The sequence below is a fragment of the Brassica rapa genome, chromosome A02, assembly GCF_000309985.2.
Source record: "Brassica rapa cultivar Chiifu-401-42 chromosome A02, CAAS_Brap_v3.01, whole genome shotgun sequence".
NCBI lineage: Eukaryota > Viridiplantae > Streptophyta > Magnoliopsida > Brassicales > Brassicaceae > Brassica > Brassica rapa.
The window spans coordinates 1,808,881-1,824,235 of record NC_024796.2 but is presented as its reverse complement, the minus strand read 5'-3'; the positions used below and the strand labels follow the sequence as shown (position 1 = coordinate 1,824,235).

The 15,355-nt window shown below is 33.6% G+C and overlaps 3 protein-coding genes across 4 annotated transcripts; 1 reads left to right on the top strand and 2 right to left on the bottom strand.

Moving 5' to 3' along the window:
- Positions 1–4,600: 4,600 nt before the first annotated feature.
- LOC103850285 (putative protein TPRXL) lies at positions 4,601–5,758 on the bottom strand. The gene has a single exon (XM_033284458.1). The coding sequence runs from the start codon at positions 5,474–5,476 to the stop codon at positions 4,904–4,906; it is 573 nt and encodes a 190-aa protein (XP_033140349.1). The 5' UTR covers positions 5,477–5,758; the 3' UTR covers positions 4,601–4,903.
- Positions 5,759–6,252: 494 nt separating this feature from the next.
- On the top strand, positions 6,253–9,981 carry LOC103850286. The gene has a single exon (XM_033284460.1). It carries the CDS (start codon positions 9,368–9,370, stop codon positions 9,806–9,808), a length of 441 nt encoding a protein of 146 aa, XP_033140351.1. The 5' UTR covers positions 6,253–9,367; the 3' UTR covers positions 9,809–9,981.
- A 2,382-nt stretch (positions 9,982–12,363) lies between these two features.
- Positions 12,364–15,246, bottom strand: LOC103850287 (homeobox protein knotted-1-like 4). Of its 2 annotated transcripts, none has more exons than XM_009127012.3 (6): positions 14,537–15,246; positions 13,914–14,034; positions 13,549–13,733; positions 13,241–13,372; positions 12,947–13,083; positions 12,364–12,713 (listed from the first exon to the last, which is right to left on the bottom strand). In XM_009127012.3, exons 1-6 carry the CDS (start codon positions 15,107–15,109, stop codon positions 12,710–12,712), a joined length of 1,152 nt encoding a protein of 383 aa, XP_009125260.2. In that variant the 5' UTR covers positions 15,110–15,246; the 3' UTR covers positions 12,364–12,709. The 2 variants fall into 2 exon arrangements, with proteins under 2 accessions (XP_009125260.2, XP_009125259.2); XM_009127011.3 differs by having other exon boundaries at positions 12,376–12,721; positions 14,537–15,242.
- Between the last annotated feature and the right edge of the window lie 109 nt (positions 15,247–15,355).

The following is a 15,355-nucleotide window of genomic DNA, read 5'->3' as shown; positions in this document are numbered from 1 at the left end:
GTTACTCTATAATAGAGTGAAATATAGAGTATTCTTGTTTTTTCACTCTATATTTGGAGTAAAAAAATAGGATTACTCTATATTTCACTCTATTATAGAGTAACTCTATTATAGAGTGAACCATTGGAGCAAATTTAACTCTATAATAGAGTTACTCTATTTTAGTGTAAATTATAGAGGAAAAAATAGAGTGCCTTTGGAGATGCTCTTATAGAGTAACACCATTGGAGCAAAAGTTACACTATAATAGAGTTACTCTATTTTTGTGTAAATTATAGAGAAAAAAATAGAGTTGCCTTGGAGATGGTCTAATCCTTGAAGATAAATCTATCGAACCCGAGGGGATCCTGTCAATGAGAAAAATACAAGTCTGATCAAACTTCGTGGTTTCCAAACCTTTTATTCACTATTTAGTCATTATACCGCGATTAAAAGCAAAAAAAAAAAAAGTCGTTAATAATGGGTATATATCCTGAAATAATGTAAGAGGAATAAGATCGAGTAGAGTAAAATCTTCCAGATCAGGAAGACGTGTCTTTCCACTACTAACTTCGTTTTCTCTTCTTTAAAATATTCCATTTCTTAAATGTTCATGAATCGAAAGATTCCCAATCTCTACTAATAAAAGGGAGCTTTTGAGGCTCCATAGGACGTCCACATCAGCGGAAAAAATTTCTCCCGAAAGATGACACGTGGCATAAAATATAGTTTTACATTTTAATATTACTTATTTTCGAAAATTGTAAAAAATCTGTAAACATACAACATAAAAAAATGGAAAAACTACATTAAACATATGTAAGATTACTATTTTTCCCTTAAAAAAAAAGACGGCTTATCTCCATAATGTAACATTACCGTTTTATAAAAAAAACAAAAAACGTTATATATAATTTCAAAAATAATAAATATATGTAAAACATACAACAATAAAATAGAAATACTACATTAAACATATGTAAGATTACCATTTTACATTTAAATCTCTACTAATAAAAGGGAGCTTTTGAGGCTCCATAGGGCGTCCACATCAGCGGAAAAAATTTCTCCTGAAAGATGACACGTGGCATAAAATATAGTTTTACATTTTAATATTACTTATTTTCGAAAATCTCTACTAATAAAAGGGAGCTTTTGAGGCTCCATAGGGCGTCCACATCAGCGGAAAAAATTTCTCCCGAAAGATGACACGTGGCATAAAATATAGTTTTACATTTTAATATTACTTATTTTCGAAAATTGTAAAAAATATGTAAACATACAGCATAAAAAAATGGAAAAACTACATTAAACATATGTAAGATTACTATTTTTCCCTTAAAAAAAAGACGGCTTATCTCCATAATGTAACATTACCGTTTTATAAAAAAAAACAAAAAACATTATATATAATTTCAAAAATAATAAATATATGTAAAACATACAACATTAAAATAGAAATACTACATTAAACATATGTAAGATTACCATTTTACATTTAAATCTATACTAATAAAAGGGACCTTTTGAGGCTCCGTATAGCGTCCACACAAGCAAAAAACACTTTTCCCGAAAGATGACACGTGGCATAAAATATAGTTTTACTTTTACTAATAAAAGGGACATTTTGAGGCTCAATAGAGCGTCCACATAAGCAAAAAAAACTTCTCCCGAAATATGACACGTGGCATAAAATATAGTTTTACATTTTAATATTACTAATTTTCGAAAATTATAAATAATATGTAAACATACAACATAAAAAATGAAAAAACTACATCAAACATATGTAAGATTACCATTTTTCACTTGAAAAAAAGACGGCTTATCTCCAAAATGTAACATTACCGTTTTATAAAAAAAAAGTAAAAAAACATTATATATAATTTCAAAAATAATAAATATATGTAAACATACAACATAAAAATGGAAATACTACATTAAACATATGTAAGATTACTATTTTACATTTTTTTTTAAATATGTAAACATACAACATAAAAAATGGAAAAACAACATTAAACATATGTAAGATTACCATTTTTCACTAAAAAAAAGACGGCTATCTCCATAATGTAACATTACTATTTTGTAAAAAAAAATTATATATAATTTCGAAAATAATAAATAATATGTAAACATACAACATAAAAAAATAGAAATACTACATTAAACATATGTAAGAATACCATTTTACATTTAAAGTAACAATCATATGTAAACATACAACATAAAAAAAATGGAAAAACTACATTAAAGATATGTAAGATTACCATTTTTCACTAAAAAAATGGCTTATCTCTATAATGTAACATTACCATTTTATAAAAAAGAAAAAAAACATAAATATAACTATTTGACTATTTGTCCAAGTTCTTCTATTAAACATTGCCGTTTTACATTAAAAATGGAAAAATACATTAAGATTTAAACATATATCTTAAAATATAAAATATAGATATTAACAAAATATAAAGTATAAGAAAGAGAAATACACAATATATAGAAAAATAAATAATAAGTAAATATTATAAATATATAAATATACGAATTATATATACAATAATAAGTAAATGCACAATTTTTAAAAAATGGAAAGAGTACATTAAATAAAATGTACATCTATATTAAAATGGTAGTAAATTATATAAAAATGGAAATACCACATTAAAAAAAATATATAGTTTTACATCAAGAAAGTCTCTATAAAACTCATTATTCCATCAACATCAACCTCACACTATCAACGAAAACTTCAAAGCACTCGAGCAAAAAAATGGTTCAACCATCAACTCTTGCCGTCCCAAAAACCTTTAATGACCTTGAAGGAGATTTTTTATAACAACGAACTTTTGTTAGGTAGATTCATTGTTGGGAAACCTGCAACTTCCAAAAGCCAAACTTATTCATGGGAATTGAATTGCTTTTCATAGACTCAAAGATATTTTTACAAATTTAAATTATTCTAATCCATTATTTTATTGTTAATATTCATACTAACTCTTTCATGATCAAACCATTACAGTTAATAACCATTCAAGCGTTTATCCCGAAACACTTCCTTCCTCGCCGAATCAGGTATTGGTTCATGTTTGTTTAGTATTGTTTTTTCATTGTTGGGAAATCCGGAATTTCCAAAAACCAAACTTATTCATGGGAATTGAATTGCTTTTCATAGACTCAAAGATATTCTTACAAATTTAAATTAATCTAATCCATAATTTTATTGTTAATATTCATACTAACTCTTTCATGATCAAACCATTACAGTTAATAACCATTCAAGCGTTTATCCCGAAACACTTCCTTCCTCGCCGAATCAGGTATTGGTTCATGTTGGTTTAGTATTATTTTTGGTTTATTAACCGGTTTAGGATGGTCATATTGTAAATATAATTTAAGTTGGTTTAGCATATATTATACTTATAATAACTTAAATTAAATAATTGTAATATTATGGTTAAGTATACGAACAACACAAATTCAAACATCAAAAAATATTTACATAAACATTATATAATACAATAATTTAATCAAAAAATACAATTCAAAAAAAAAATATTCAAAAAATAGTTATATACTTAATATTTGAAAATCAAAGATATTTTTGCTAAAATTGTACTTACCTGGCCAAGGAGATCGACCATCTTTTTACGGATCGATCGATTGTTGAGCATGTGGTCGATCCGAAAATACTCTGCAGTTTAATTAAATATCTAAAACATTTATTCCAACACTCAACAGATAGTTTTGCTAAATATGATAACTAGATAGCCAACAAAATTACAAAAAAAAGATATTTAAATAGTAAAAAATATGTTAATTTAACGTATTAAAATTTGAAAATAAATTTTAATTATGACATGCATCTTAACATTTATATAAATATATATCATAACCTAAATATAAATAATTTAACAACTTAAATTAGAAAAAAAAATAAAAATCCCGGGCGTAGCCCGGGTTAGTCCCTAGTTAATCATATTCAAATGCATCTTCTATCTGATAATTCCATGCTGAGTAGTTTTTTATTGGTCAGTCAACTATCCAAATTATACCATTCTCATTTCTCCTCGTTATTTTTTTTTTCTGAACACAATTCCTCTTTTTATTCATATTTCCTTTCTAGTCCTTAAATGTGAAAATTTATATGTCCAGAAAGACCATTTCCTCGTCTTGTAGGAAGTATTTTATATGCTACTTATTGTTCTGCTGGTTCATCCCATGTCCCGGTTAGTCACGTAGTTCAAACTCCAATTCATTGCCAAACGCAACCTGCGACAGGTGAGAAAACAAAACAGATTAACAAGAAACGAAAATAAATAAGTAAAACCAAAACAATGAAAGTACATACTTTTTTTTGAACTGAAAGTACATACTTATTTAAAAAAATGAAAGAACATACCTGACACGGCGAACAACGCATACCTAGAAAATTAACGGAACGCTCAACGGAAGACGGCTAACGAGACGGGTCAACGAGCAACGCGAACGTTGACTTCACGAAACACGAAAAACGGGATTCAGACAAACGCTGCAGACACACATCAAACACAATGGATGTGAGATTAAAGATCTAAGAATCTCACTTGTGTTATGAAAAACGGATTATAGAAATTTGATTCAGATCTAACTGTCATACCAGCTTTTGATTTTAGATGTAATTTGACATTCTTTTGAGAGAAACATTAAAACAGAGTAAAAAAAAAAAGTATATGTACAAAATGCACTTCCGCATCTTTCTTCACCCAACAACAACAAAAAAAACATATGATGGTGTGTGTGTGTGTGTTCGTTTTACAAAACTTCGATTTCAACGTTGACACTCTCTCTCTCCCACAATCGCCCCCGATCCAACTTTTCCCGACCAGATCTGTCCTGTTGTTAACAAACCTGAAACTCTGAAACCTTTATCAGATCAAAATCAACACTCAGCCTTGGACATAACCGAGAGCCTACTAGGACGCGGCTGAAACGCAGCCCTCCTTTTCAGATGATGCGACGAAGGCCTTATCAGAGTCGTCAACGCTCTTCTCACCCACTCTCCTTCCACTCCCCCGATCCTCACAAGCGAGTTCGTCATCGCCGATCTCCTCATATTCAAACTGTTCCCCGTGTACGACGCCGTTCCTTGCCCGTGCGGATTCGCCACGTTTTTGTGGAGACTGCACCGGAACGATCCGGGGTGCGTCGTCGGAGAACACATACACCTCCTCCGAGACGGCGACGTCTCGGAGACCTTAGGCTGCGGTTTCTTGGAAACGGAGATGGATCGGTGGTTCGTAGGGGAGATGGATCTGGTGTCGAGAGAGTAGCGAAAGGACTGCGACATAGGCTGGGGAGTGGGGGACGCGGATCGGTGGTGGAAGAAGGATGAGGACGGAGACGAGAAGGTGGAGCTCGTGGAGGAAGCGAAGGCTGAGGATGAAGACGAAGGAACCGCTTTGGAGTAACGAAGAAGAGTGTTTGATTTGTTACTAGACGATGTAGTCACCATTGCTTTTCTTTGAGAGTCTCTGGCAGAAGAAGAGGTTTTGATTCTCTCTCTCTCTCTCTCTCTCTCTCTCTCTCTAAAGGAGGCCCCGGAGGGAGGTTGGTTCGGCAAACCTAGCGAGTCTCAGGAACGAGATTTATAGCAAAAGAATGTTCGATGGCATTAATGTAAATATTTCTAAATATTTTGACCTTTTTCGAAATTTTGAGGTTAGTCAAACTTTAACCATGGTTTGCTGTTTTTAATTCTTTTTTTTTTTTTTGCCTTTGGCGGTTTTTGCCGTTTCGAAGAGAATCGGGTACTTGATCCGACGGCTGAGGAGGATAACATCTGTGGGCAGTTAGAAAAGCTGCCACGTATAGTGACTAAGTGAGATTGTCAGCTCGTATCCCGTGAAAAGCTGTAATAACTACGAAATGCCATTTGCCCGTTGGTTTACAATTCCAATGGGATTATTTGGTCCTCACCAGTCCAATGCTTTCATAACGGTATCGATTTTATACATTTTGATTTCTGTATTGGGTGATCAGAAAATGTATGAAGTGAATCAATTTTTCAAACTAAAATTAAATATGAATTGAAAATCACCTATTTTCCAATATAATAACAATGCAATAATAACTTTTAATTGATCTTATTTGTTGGACCGACAACCGCTACCAACCGCAAAAGCTGCGTTTGCGGGTGGTAGCGGGAAAACCAATCGCCCCCTTAGTCTCTTAACATCAAATATTATTAGACTTCAGTCTCTTGTAACATGAACGTAAACCCATCAAGATACGTCTATGGCCTAACAGATTATATCATATAGTAGCTATGGTTGCTGAAATTTTTTTGTCCTTTAAACTGGGTTTAGCTAATCGGCTAACTGAATCTGTCAGAAACAGAAATAGTATATTGTTTGTTGGAGGAAAAATAACAACAGTAACAATAAAGAAATGATTGCCGGGAAGTCAAAGAGGTGAATCAACTAACATCGGTAACAAGGAGTTGACTAACATCGGTAACAATCAGAATACCTTATTCTTATGCATGAGTTAGGTAAATCATAACGAGTAACTATTGCAATCAATTACTCTCTCCAAATCCATTAAGATATCCATTCCATTAAGATAGTAGAAGTTTTAGAAGAAAAAAATTGTTTCACAAAGATTAGTTTTTTTATATTTTTTATATAAAAATTGTAAATTTCAATAAAATTAATTGAATTTATTAAAAGAATATTGATTAAAAACATTAGAATTTAATAATTTTTTAAAAAGATGCATAATTAATGTATTTTTTTAATATATATGAAAACACAAAAAAATATCTATTTTTAAAGAACGGGAGAAGTAACAAATAGTAAAGAATAGTATTTCAGCAATCTTTCACCTCAAACGTACTCATGAATTAGCTTAACTTTTGGAGGCACTTCAAAGCAAGATCATAACCACAACCAAGAAATAAATTGTAATACTCGTTCCAGAGGATAATCATGCAACTATCTTTGATATTGGACTCAGAACTAAACATCTTAGGTTTTGATGAATATAATGACTCGAGTTGTTCTCCCAAGATTATTCGGATGTAATTAAACGTATGTTATCACACAGATATAACTATCTAATTTTGAAATTGCTTTTGTTATTGAAACTAATTATGTACTGTATACAACTGTAGTTGTTCATGAAATGTTCTTAAACACATTTTCATTATGCTTCTTCGTTACTAACCTTCATTTTGTTTGTGTGCAAATGTTTATAAGGTTAGGAGAAGATTGGGTAAGACATGTTTTTATTTTGGTAAGACATATTGACGTGTTGAAAATATAGTAAACGTTTGTTATGGACTTGTGCTTCAAACAAGTCCAGCTTTAAGGCGATGCATGAATTTTGGTTGATCTACTAAATGTAAAAAACGTAAATGGACACACATCCTTAATTTGATTGGAATTGTCGAGAACTGAACTTAAAAAAATTAATATCTTCTTCTTAGCCCAAAGAAAAAACAATGGATATGAGGATCAATACATTGGTGTGCCTTCGATGGATGAGTGGTGATCCATTGTCGACACTGATTTTGAGTTATTTAACATGGTCATGTAGTGGGTCAATATTGTTTCTTTATTAGAAATCAATATGCTAGTATCATCTCGAATCAGCTTATTTTTGCTTTATTTTTACTTTTTAATGCTCCTTTCAAAAAAATTCTTCTACTCCAGCGGTGAGAATATCACGAGACTTTCCATGGGATGTTTTGCAATCTCGGGTCAGAAAATAAATTGAGTTTAATTTTGGTGATATGGGAGAGTATAAAACGTGTTAAAATCCTATATTAACGGAAAATGATGTCTGAAATATCATGCAATATAAGCTATATGCATGTGATGAAGTTAAGCAAAAGAATCTTATGTATTGATGGCTTTAACGCCAATGGTAGACTGTGGCGAACTGGCGATTATTTAATTTGTAGCAAACTCGAGAATCCTATTATTAAGAATAAGATGCTTATTTTACTCTGTGATATTTTGACATACCTCCCTTTTATTAAAGTAGAGGTAGCAATGAGGTTATACTAGTATTCATTATTCAATATTATAATATCTTTCCAATAATTATGATATGATGCTGATTTGCCATTGTTTTGTTCTCTGCTTAGACACCTCTTTGTAGATTTGGTTCATCAGTAATCATCGACATCTATAAAAGAGACATTTGAATATCTTGCTAGTTTCTAAACAGTTTTATATACTTTTTACTAATATCAATCATCTCAATTTTAGTAATTGGTTAAATGTTTCAATCATATCAATAGTTACTTGTTTTTTTTCTTTTAATATGAAGCAATTTTGAAGAAATCGATTGTAATTTCTAAGTTTCCTAATGCTATTGATTATTATCCTGACAAATTCTTTATGTTTATATTGGTCTTGGAAGTACTATATTAGTTTTAATTATAATCAACTAAGGTGGTTTTCCGTTGAAGATAGTACTTAGGTTTGTAAGTTGCAACACCCACCTACCGACCAACCTAGACTCCATAAATGCATTTTTATCATTGTCGTCTTCACAGTTTAGTGGAAAAAATTTAGTAACGCCAAACACAGAATTTAGCAACGATCAGTCACATGAAAGCAAACAGAGAAATTTGGCGACAGTTGATACTTGATCGACTGTCTCCTTTGCCGTTCCACGCCATTACTCTAAATATCTCAACAATCTCATGTCTCCACTAGTTAGTGAAACTCAAAACGACAAAGACACCGAACCAGGTCCGACTCTTCACTCAAAACAAGAAGCAGTTTTTTCTTTGTCAACGAAATAGGATCTATGTCTAGTTGTGCATGTTGGCTGGTTGAATATTTAATGGACTCTTATATAGGCCCAACAAAACTACATTGATTTTATAGTTGTTTTACTCTCTCTTTTTTTTTGTCAACGATACTTGTTTTACTTTTTAACAACTTTTTCTAATAAGAAAATCAAATAATAACTAAACGTCAGCGCAATTGTGACATTAAAAAATGTTGAATTAGTTTAAATTAGAATATTCCGTATGTTTTCCTTCCAATAAAATATAATTCTTTTAAAGTAGATAAGTAAAAAAAAGGCAACAAACTCTCAACATAGGTTGTTAACTGAGTCCTATTGAAAGAGCAAATCAAAGCGTTAAACACTTGAGCCTTAATTAATTTTATGAAAAATGTATAATACAAGTAGCATTAAAAATTAATATGATTACCGAAACGAACCTTTAGAATACGTGGACCGGATCCAAGCCCATTCTCCACCCACTATCTTTTAAATCCTTACCTAGTTCGGACCCTATTTATTCTCTCCCATCATCTTATTTCTCGTTCTTCGTAACAAAACATCTTCTTCAAAAATTTCAAGAATCTCAAGATCGACGATAATGTACAATGAATGCACATCTCCGTCCTCCGCCAGATCAGCGAGAGGCCACAGAATGCGATCTCCGATCTGCTGTTTAGGAGCCGCCGCCAACGCGGTGGTTGACCCTGAGGCGATGACCGGTCAGAGAACGCCTAAATCTCCTTACGAGTGGCTCAAATCCACCGCGCTGGAGCTCGAGATCAGAGACAGGTGCCGCCGCGTCAAGACGCGCATCAAGGTCACGTGCCGCAACAACAATTGCGTTCACCACCATCATCAACGGCACCACAGCCAAGGATCTCCTGGAGATTTCAGCTACGATGCGTTGAGCTACGCGCTCAATTTCGAGGACGATGTGAGGGCGGACGAGGATGGTTCTTATCCGGATTTCACGGCGAGGTTGCCGGCGTCTCCGGTGGCGAAGTCTAGATCGGCGACGGTTGATCTTATCTCGTTCTAACCGTTTGTGTGCGACGGCGGAATATATAAATGTTTTCTCCGTTGTGCTTTTATTTGAGAAATTGTTTAACAATATGACGTCATTATTATAAAAGTAAATGCTCTCGCATATTTGATTGATTGATTAAATGTAATATGATTGATGTGTGAAGAAAAAAAAACATTTTCTATATATCTCTCTCTCTGATTTTTCAATGTTAATAACATTCACTTTTAAATGTGAGAAAATGTTTTTTTTTCTTTTGTGTGGGTGATCTAATTCGATGGCTAATCAAACATGCATAACTGGAGTTGAGAATGAAGAAAATTCTTGAGCTGTATAACAATACGACGTCATTATTATATAATCAAACGTGAGTCAAGACTCAAGTGAATATTCTGAACGATAATTCATTTTGAGAAGTCAAGTATCAAAATAGCAAAAGCTATATTTCAACAAATGTAGATAAAACTATGAGTTGGTGAGATATTCTAGAACGTTAAAAACTATAACAGAGAAAACTAGGGAAGTTATGCTTGTGTCGATCGGCATAATAAGAAGATAAATCTATGTTGTAGTGATCAGTGAGACCTTCGTCGTGGCATGCAAGAGCAAGAGTGCAAGACAGACAGTGTGGTACACACTTGAATTGGTTGTCAATCAGAACTTTAAAAGCCAAATTAAGTCGAAAAAGATGGTTTTTAATTAAATGATATTTTATATTCTTATCAAACGTTTAAAATTCTTGGTAATCTAATATACTAGTACTAAACGCATGTACAAACAAAAAAGTTTGGTTTTACTTTTCCGAACAAAGGAAACCTGGTTCAGCTACTGGGACTAAAATATTTTTTAAAGTAATTTGAAGAATCTATCTTTACATTTCGATGATTATATAAAATTGTTTGATTAGATGTATGTCACGAGCATAAGCATCTAAAGGCGGTTTAAGATATATAGTGGAGGCCAATTATCATCTTATCTAGTGTTTAAAACTTTTTCTTATAAAACAACAAAACACTAAACAAGTGGAGAGAGAGACTGAGGATAAGAGTGTGAAATGAAGTGAAGAGTGGATGAAAGAAGAAAAGAGAAAGGTACCAAAAACGCTTTTTGACATGTATTGATGTTTGGGATGTTATGTAGCACTATACTTGCCACCGGTCGACCTGTATCTTTCTCTGTTGATGCATCAAATGTTTTGCATAGTATACCCCTTTTAACCTAACCTAACTATACCCTTCTAGGTAATCCCTTACAAAATATTTCTATTGCTAGAGTTGATCTCCCATGGAAAATCACAATTTCTTTGACAATCATCATCACTGAATATGTTACTACATAAATGATATATATGCATAAAGTCTATTTTGTTTGGTCAATTTCAGCTCGTCTTGTGACAAGATAGACAAACAGCATCGTACATGTCGCCAATAACGAATATATCAATGTCAAAGTTATATTATATGTTCAATTTGATTAGAGGTCGTGAACTCAACTTGCAAATGTCGCCGTACAAAGATAAATTCGATATTGCAAATATTTAAAAAAAAGTATTGGGAAAGTATTTATCTGATCATGTCAATCTTTATTTTGTATGTAAATAATGTCAAACTGAACTTCACTTGGAGTTGGACGTTCTTGATTATCTTATCATATTTGTTTTTGTGTAAAATATCATATCAGAAAGTTCAGCATATATTGGCTAACATGTAAAAGAGAAAGAAGCGCATGATAAGAGTAGAAAGAATGTTGTGAACTTTCTTGTCGTCTTCACTGATTTTATTCGTTATCCCCTACTTACCCGCTAGCACTTTTATATTATCTGTGTCACTTTCAGATAGCGAATCTTTTATTTACTCATCATTGTAGATCAGAAATAAAACATTACTACTATTTTCTATAAGTACAAAAGAGAAGAAGAAGCCATTGTTTCGTCACTGTTACGCAACAGATAACACATACAGCTGTCTTTTACAAGTGGTCCAGTTAGCCTAATAAACACTCCTCTCAGATTTACTGTCGAATAAGCCTTCAGTCAAAAAAAAGACTAATCACAAACCCCTACAACACAAAAGTGCCTCGCCGTGTATTTTGGTATCTGAAAATCGTATTAAACCTTTTTGTTTATATACCATTGTGATTTTGTTATGATTTGAATAGAACGATTTACACTCGTAATTTATCGAATTGACTACATGCAGAAGACTACGTATGAAATCTCAAAGGTTTTACACACGTGGACTATTTTTGTAAACCATGCGTTATGCGTGATCTCGTGGCGAAGTAAGTTAGGAGACAACTAGGCCGGTAATGGACATTGAAGAAACCCAAGAGAGGCTTGAGATGATGCCGGAGAAAATATAGAGGGCCCAAAATGGAACTACTTCATAATATGTAGTTTATTAAAACTAATTTCGACCACCGGAGAAAGTCTCTCTATCGTCGTTTCCCGGCGACCTTTGCAGCTCCTAAGTGTGATAAACCGTAAACGGCACCGAGATTGGTTGTTTCATATTTATGTATTAGGGCTAGCAAAGCATGCATAAGAAGTGGTTCCACAAAACATGTGTGTATAGCACGGCAAATAATCAATTTGCACATTTGCTAAAAGAGAAAACTCCTTATTATTCACAAGATATGATGATGGTGGAGATGGTAGTGAAGATCCTATCATAAATTCCACCCTAACCCTCATATTACAAATCATGCTTCTGATTCTTCGTCTTTTGGGTTTCGTGTGTTCCCTAATAATTACGCTTATATGAAGTCACATAAACCATGCAATGTCACACACAGAAAAATACGTTCTACGTTGATTTTGTGGATTTTTGTCTTTGGATATCCAACATTCTATCAAACTATTGGATATCTCCATGCGCAGCTACAAACTGACGTCATCAACGCTCTCTTCCGCTATTTTCACCTGCATTGCTTCATAAAAAAAAACTCTCCAAAATCAATATCTCAATATATTCTTGAAATGTAACTAAATATTAATATAACCATACCAAAAAAGTTATAAACTTCATCACACTAACTTAGATATTTAAGCTATAAACGTTGTCACAATAGCATATTTCGTTTAATTGTATATTTGTTCAACAAGCCAATCCTATATATCCTGGATATCTCTTCCTACAGTTTTGTTGGTAGTACCTTCTACGTTTGTTCTTTGGGACGGTAGAAGAAGATGGATTGCTATGCCAATTCCTCTTTCTTTGATTGATGAACCAATTGTTTATCTGTTTGAGCTGCAACCCCGTCTCCTGTACCAACCTCACCTTATCTTCCTCCTGCCAAAAGTTATCCCATTCATTTAAAACTTAAATGATTAAGAAGGCAAATGAAGAAGTCGAGAAAGTGATGTAGTCCAAGCTATATGGAATAGAACAAGAGACCCTTGAGGGGTGATCACGTGAGTGATTGAAGAAATAGAAAGAGAGAACTCACAGTAGGGTAAGGCCACTTAGAATGAGACTGCCACCAAGCTTTGAGAACAGAGGTGGTGTCTCCTGGTAATTTCCCAGCTCTTCTCTTTCTCAATATCTCCTCTCTTATGTCAACAATTTTCTCCTTGTAGCCCTTTAAAAAAAAAAGAATGTTTGTACATCATTACATCACATATATATAAAAGACCTCACCGTACGATTTTTCTTTATATAAAAAGGAAATAGTTTGAAAAATAATGGGCAATGTAACTTTACAAATGAGACAATGTTTAGGACTATATGATGGAGATAGTATATATCATTTGTTACCTGCTTGAGTTCATGTTTGAGTTCTTGCCTAACTCGTTCCATTAAGGATCTCTCGCTCTCAGTGGGGACTAGAGGACCAAACCCTAACCCATCTAAGCTTCCATCATACAAATGAGCATCACTCTCTACTTGCTCATCTTCGTCTTCAGACATTGTGGCTCCTGTGCCTTCACCAGGAGACACTCCTATCTCACCCAACAAACAAGCGTTAATCCTTTAATTAAAAATCCATACCATATAGCAGAATTGAAATGACAAATGAATTAAATAGAATATCCTTGCTTCTTTGTCAATGCTAAATGCAATGCAAGAGTTATTATTATAGCTAAATGAAAGATTAATATTAATTTTTTCTCAAAACTAACCTGTTAAGCTTTGAAGAGACTGCTCAATCTCCCAACAGGCCATAACAGCTTCCATTGCATGGACACGGACATGCTGCTGCAGTTGTTCTTTAAAAGAGCACAGCAATAGTACATAATGCGTCTGCACAAAAGCATGTAAATATTTTTCAGACAACAGATAGATTAATAATTGATATACACATAAAATGACAAACTAGTATGTAGCTTTTGTCAGATGACTATATCCGTAATTTCAAACCAATGTATTGTTCAACCAAAATCTATCTCAAAAATAAAACCTCCTGCTGTCAAATTTCAACTGTACAAAACTAAAATCCAAATCTTAAACTGACTAATTGTCCAATCAGACCACTGATCATGTGTGTCGGTACAAAGTACAAATCTACGAACGAGATTTGCATTTTCTTCTCCAAAATTATTTTTTAAAAAATCTGAAATTATAGATAAAATAATTTTCAAATTTCTCAAACAGGGTTAATTTTTAGACAAAATGGAATTATTAATTCTTATTTTTCGAAATTTGAAGAGAATTAACCATTTATGAGAGAAAAGGCTAGGGAATAATATGATGGAAAATAAAATTAAAATTAAAATTTGTGAGGAGGAATGAGAAGTTAAGTTACCATGAAGTGGTCAAGCTCCTTTTCATCACCGGAGATGAGTCCTTGAGCAGCAGCGTCCATAGTAGAGTACTTGGCCACAACGTTCTGCGACTGAGCTAGCTGTGCATCGATCCTAGGAAGCTGATCCACCGGCGTGGCGATCCTCAGGCACGCCACGTGTGCCGACAAAAGCTGTTCGTATAGTGGATGAGAGAGTATCTCCGACTTGTGTCTCGCATTCTGCCACCTCTCCGCCTCCTTCCTCTCGCCGATCATTGACTCCTCTCCGCCGGTAGTAACGTCGTCGATGACGTCACCTGAACCGACGTTATTGTTGTTAGCTCCCCCGCCGCGTTGGAGGAAAGAAGTGGATCGAGAGAGCCACTGGTTAGCGGCGGCGGAGGAAGGAGAGTCTGAGCTTGTTGCTGCGGCGGAGGCGGCAGTTTGGAGGTTTAGGAAATTGTTATCGGAGCGGAGGAGCCAGTTAGGAGGAGTGGATTCGTGGAAATGGTGTTCCTGCTGCTGCTGAGAGGGAGGAGGAGGCTGGTGTTGTTGGTCGATGAAGTGATTGAAATGATTGTTATGGAACGCCATTGTTTTCTTTTTTTAACTCGTGTTCAATAATGAAAAATAGGGTTTGGCGTTTGGGTATGTATATGTTTGAATGTTTCAGTTTTATGTGCACAGAGCGTTTAAATGGAGGTGGACAAAAAAGGCGATTTATTCTTGTATATATTCTTTACCAAACTTTTGTTGATAACAAAATGGGATTAGGTCTAACTAGTAACATACTAATTAATTAGTAACAATAATTAACTATGACAACAAAAAGTATACTAT

Excerpts from the sequence above, each read along its gene's own strand:
- LOC103850285 (XM_033284458.1), bottom strand. The coding sequence starts at position 5,476 with ATGGTGACTACATCGTCTAGTAACAAATCAAACACTCTTCTTCGTTAC.
- LOC103850286 (XM_033284460.1), top strand. The coding sequence starts at position 9,368 with ATGTACAATGAATGCACATCTCCGTCCTCCGCCAGATCAGCGAGAGGC.
- LOC103850287 (XM_009127011.3), bottom strand. The coding sequence starts at position 15,109 with ATGGCGTTCCATAACAATCATTTCAATCACTTCATCGACCAACAACAC. Across the intron at positions 13,084-13,240 it reads CTAAGTGGCCTTACCCTACT|GAGGAAGATAAGGTGAGGTT; the intron begins GTGAGTTCTCTC and ends AACTTTTGGCAG. Across the intron at positions 12,722-12,946 it reads CCAAAGAACAAACGTAGAAG|CAATGCAGGTGAAAATAGCG; the intron begins GTACTACCAACA and ends TTTTTTATGAAG.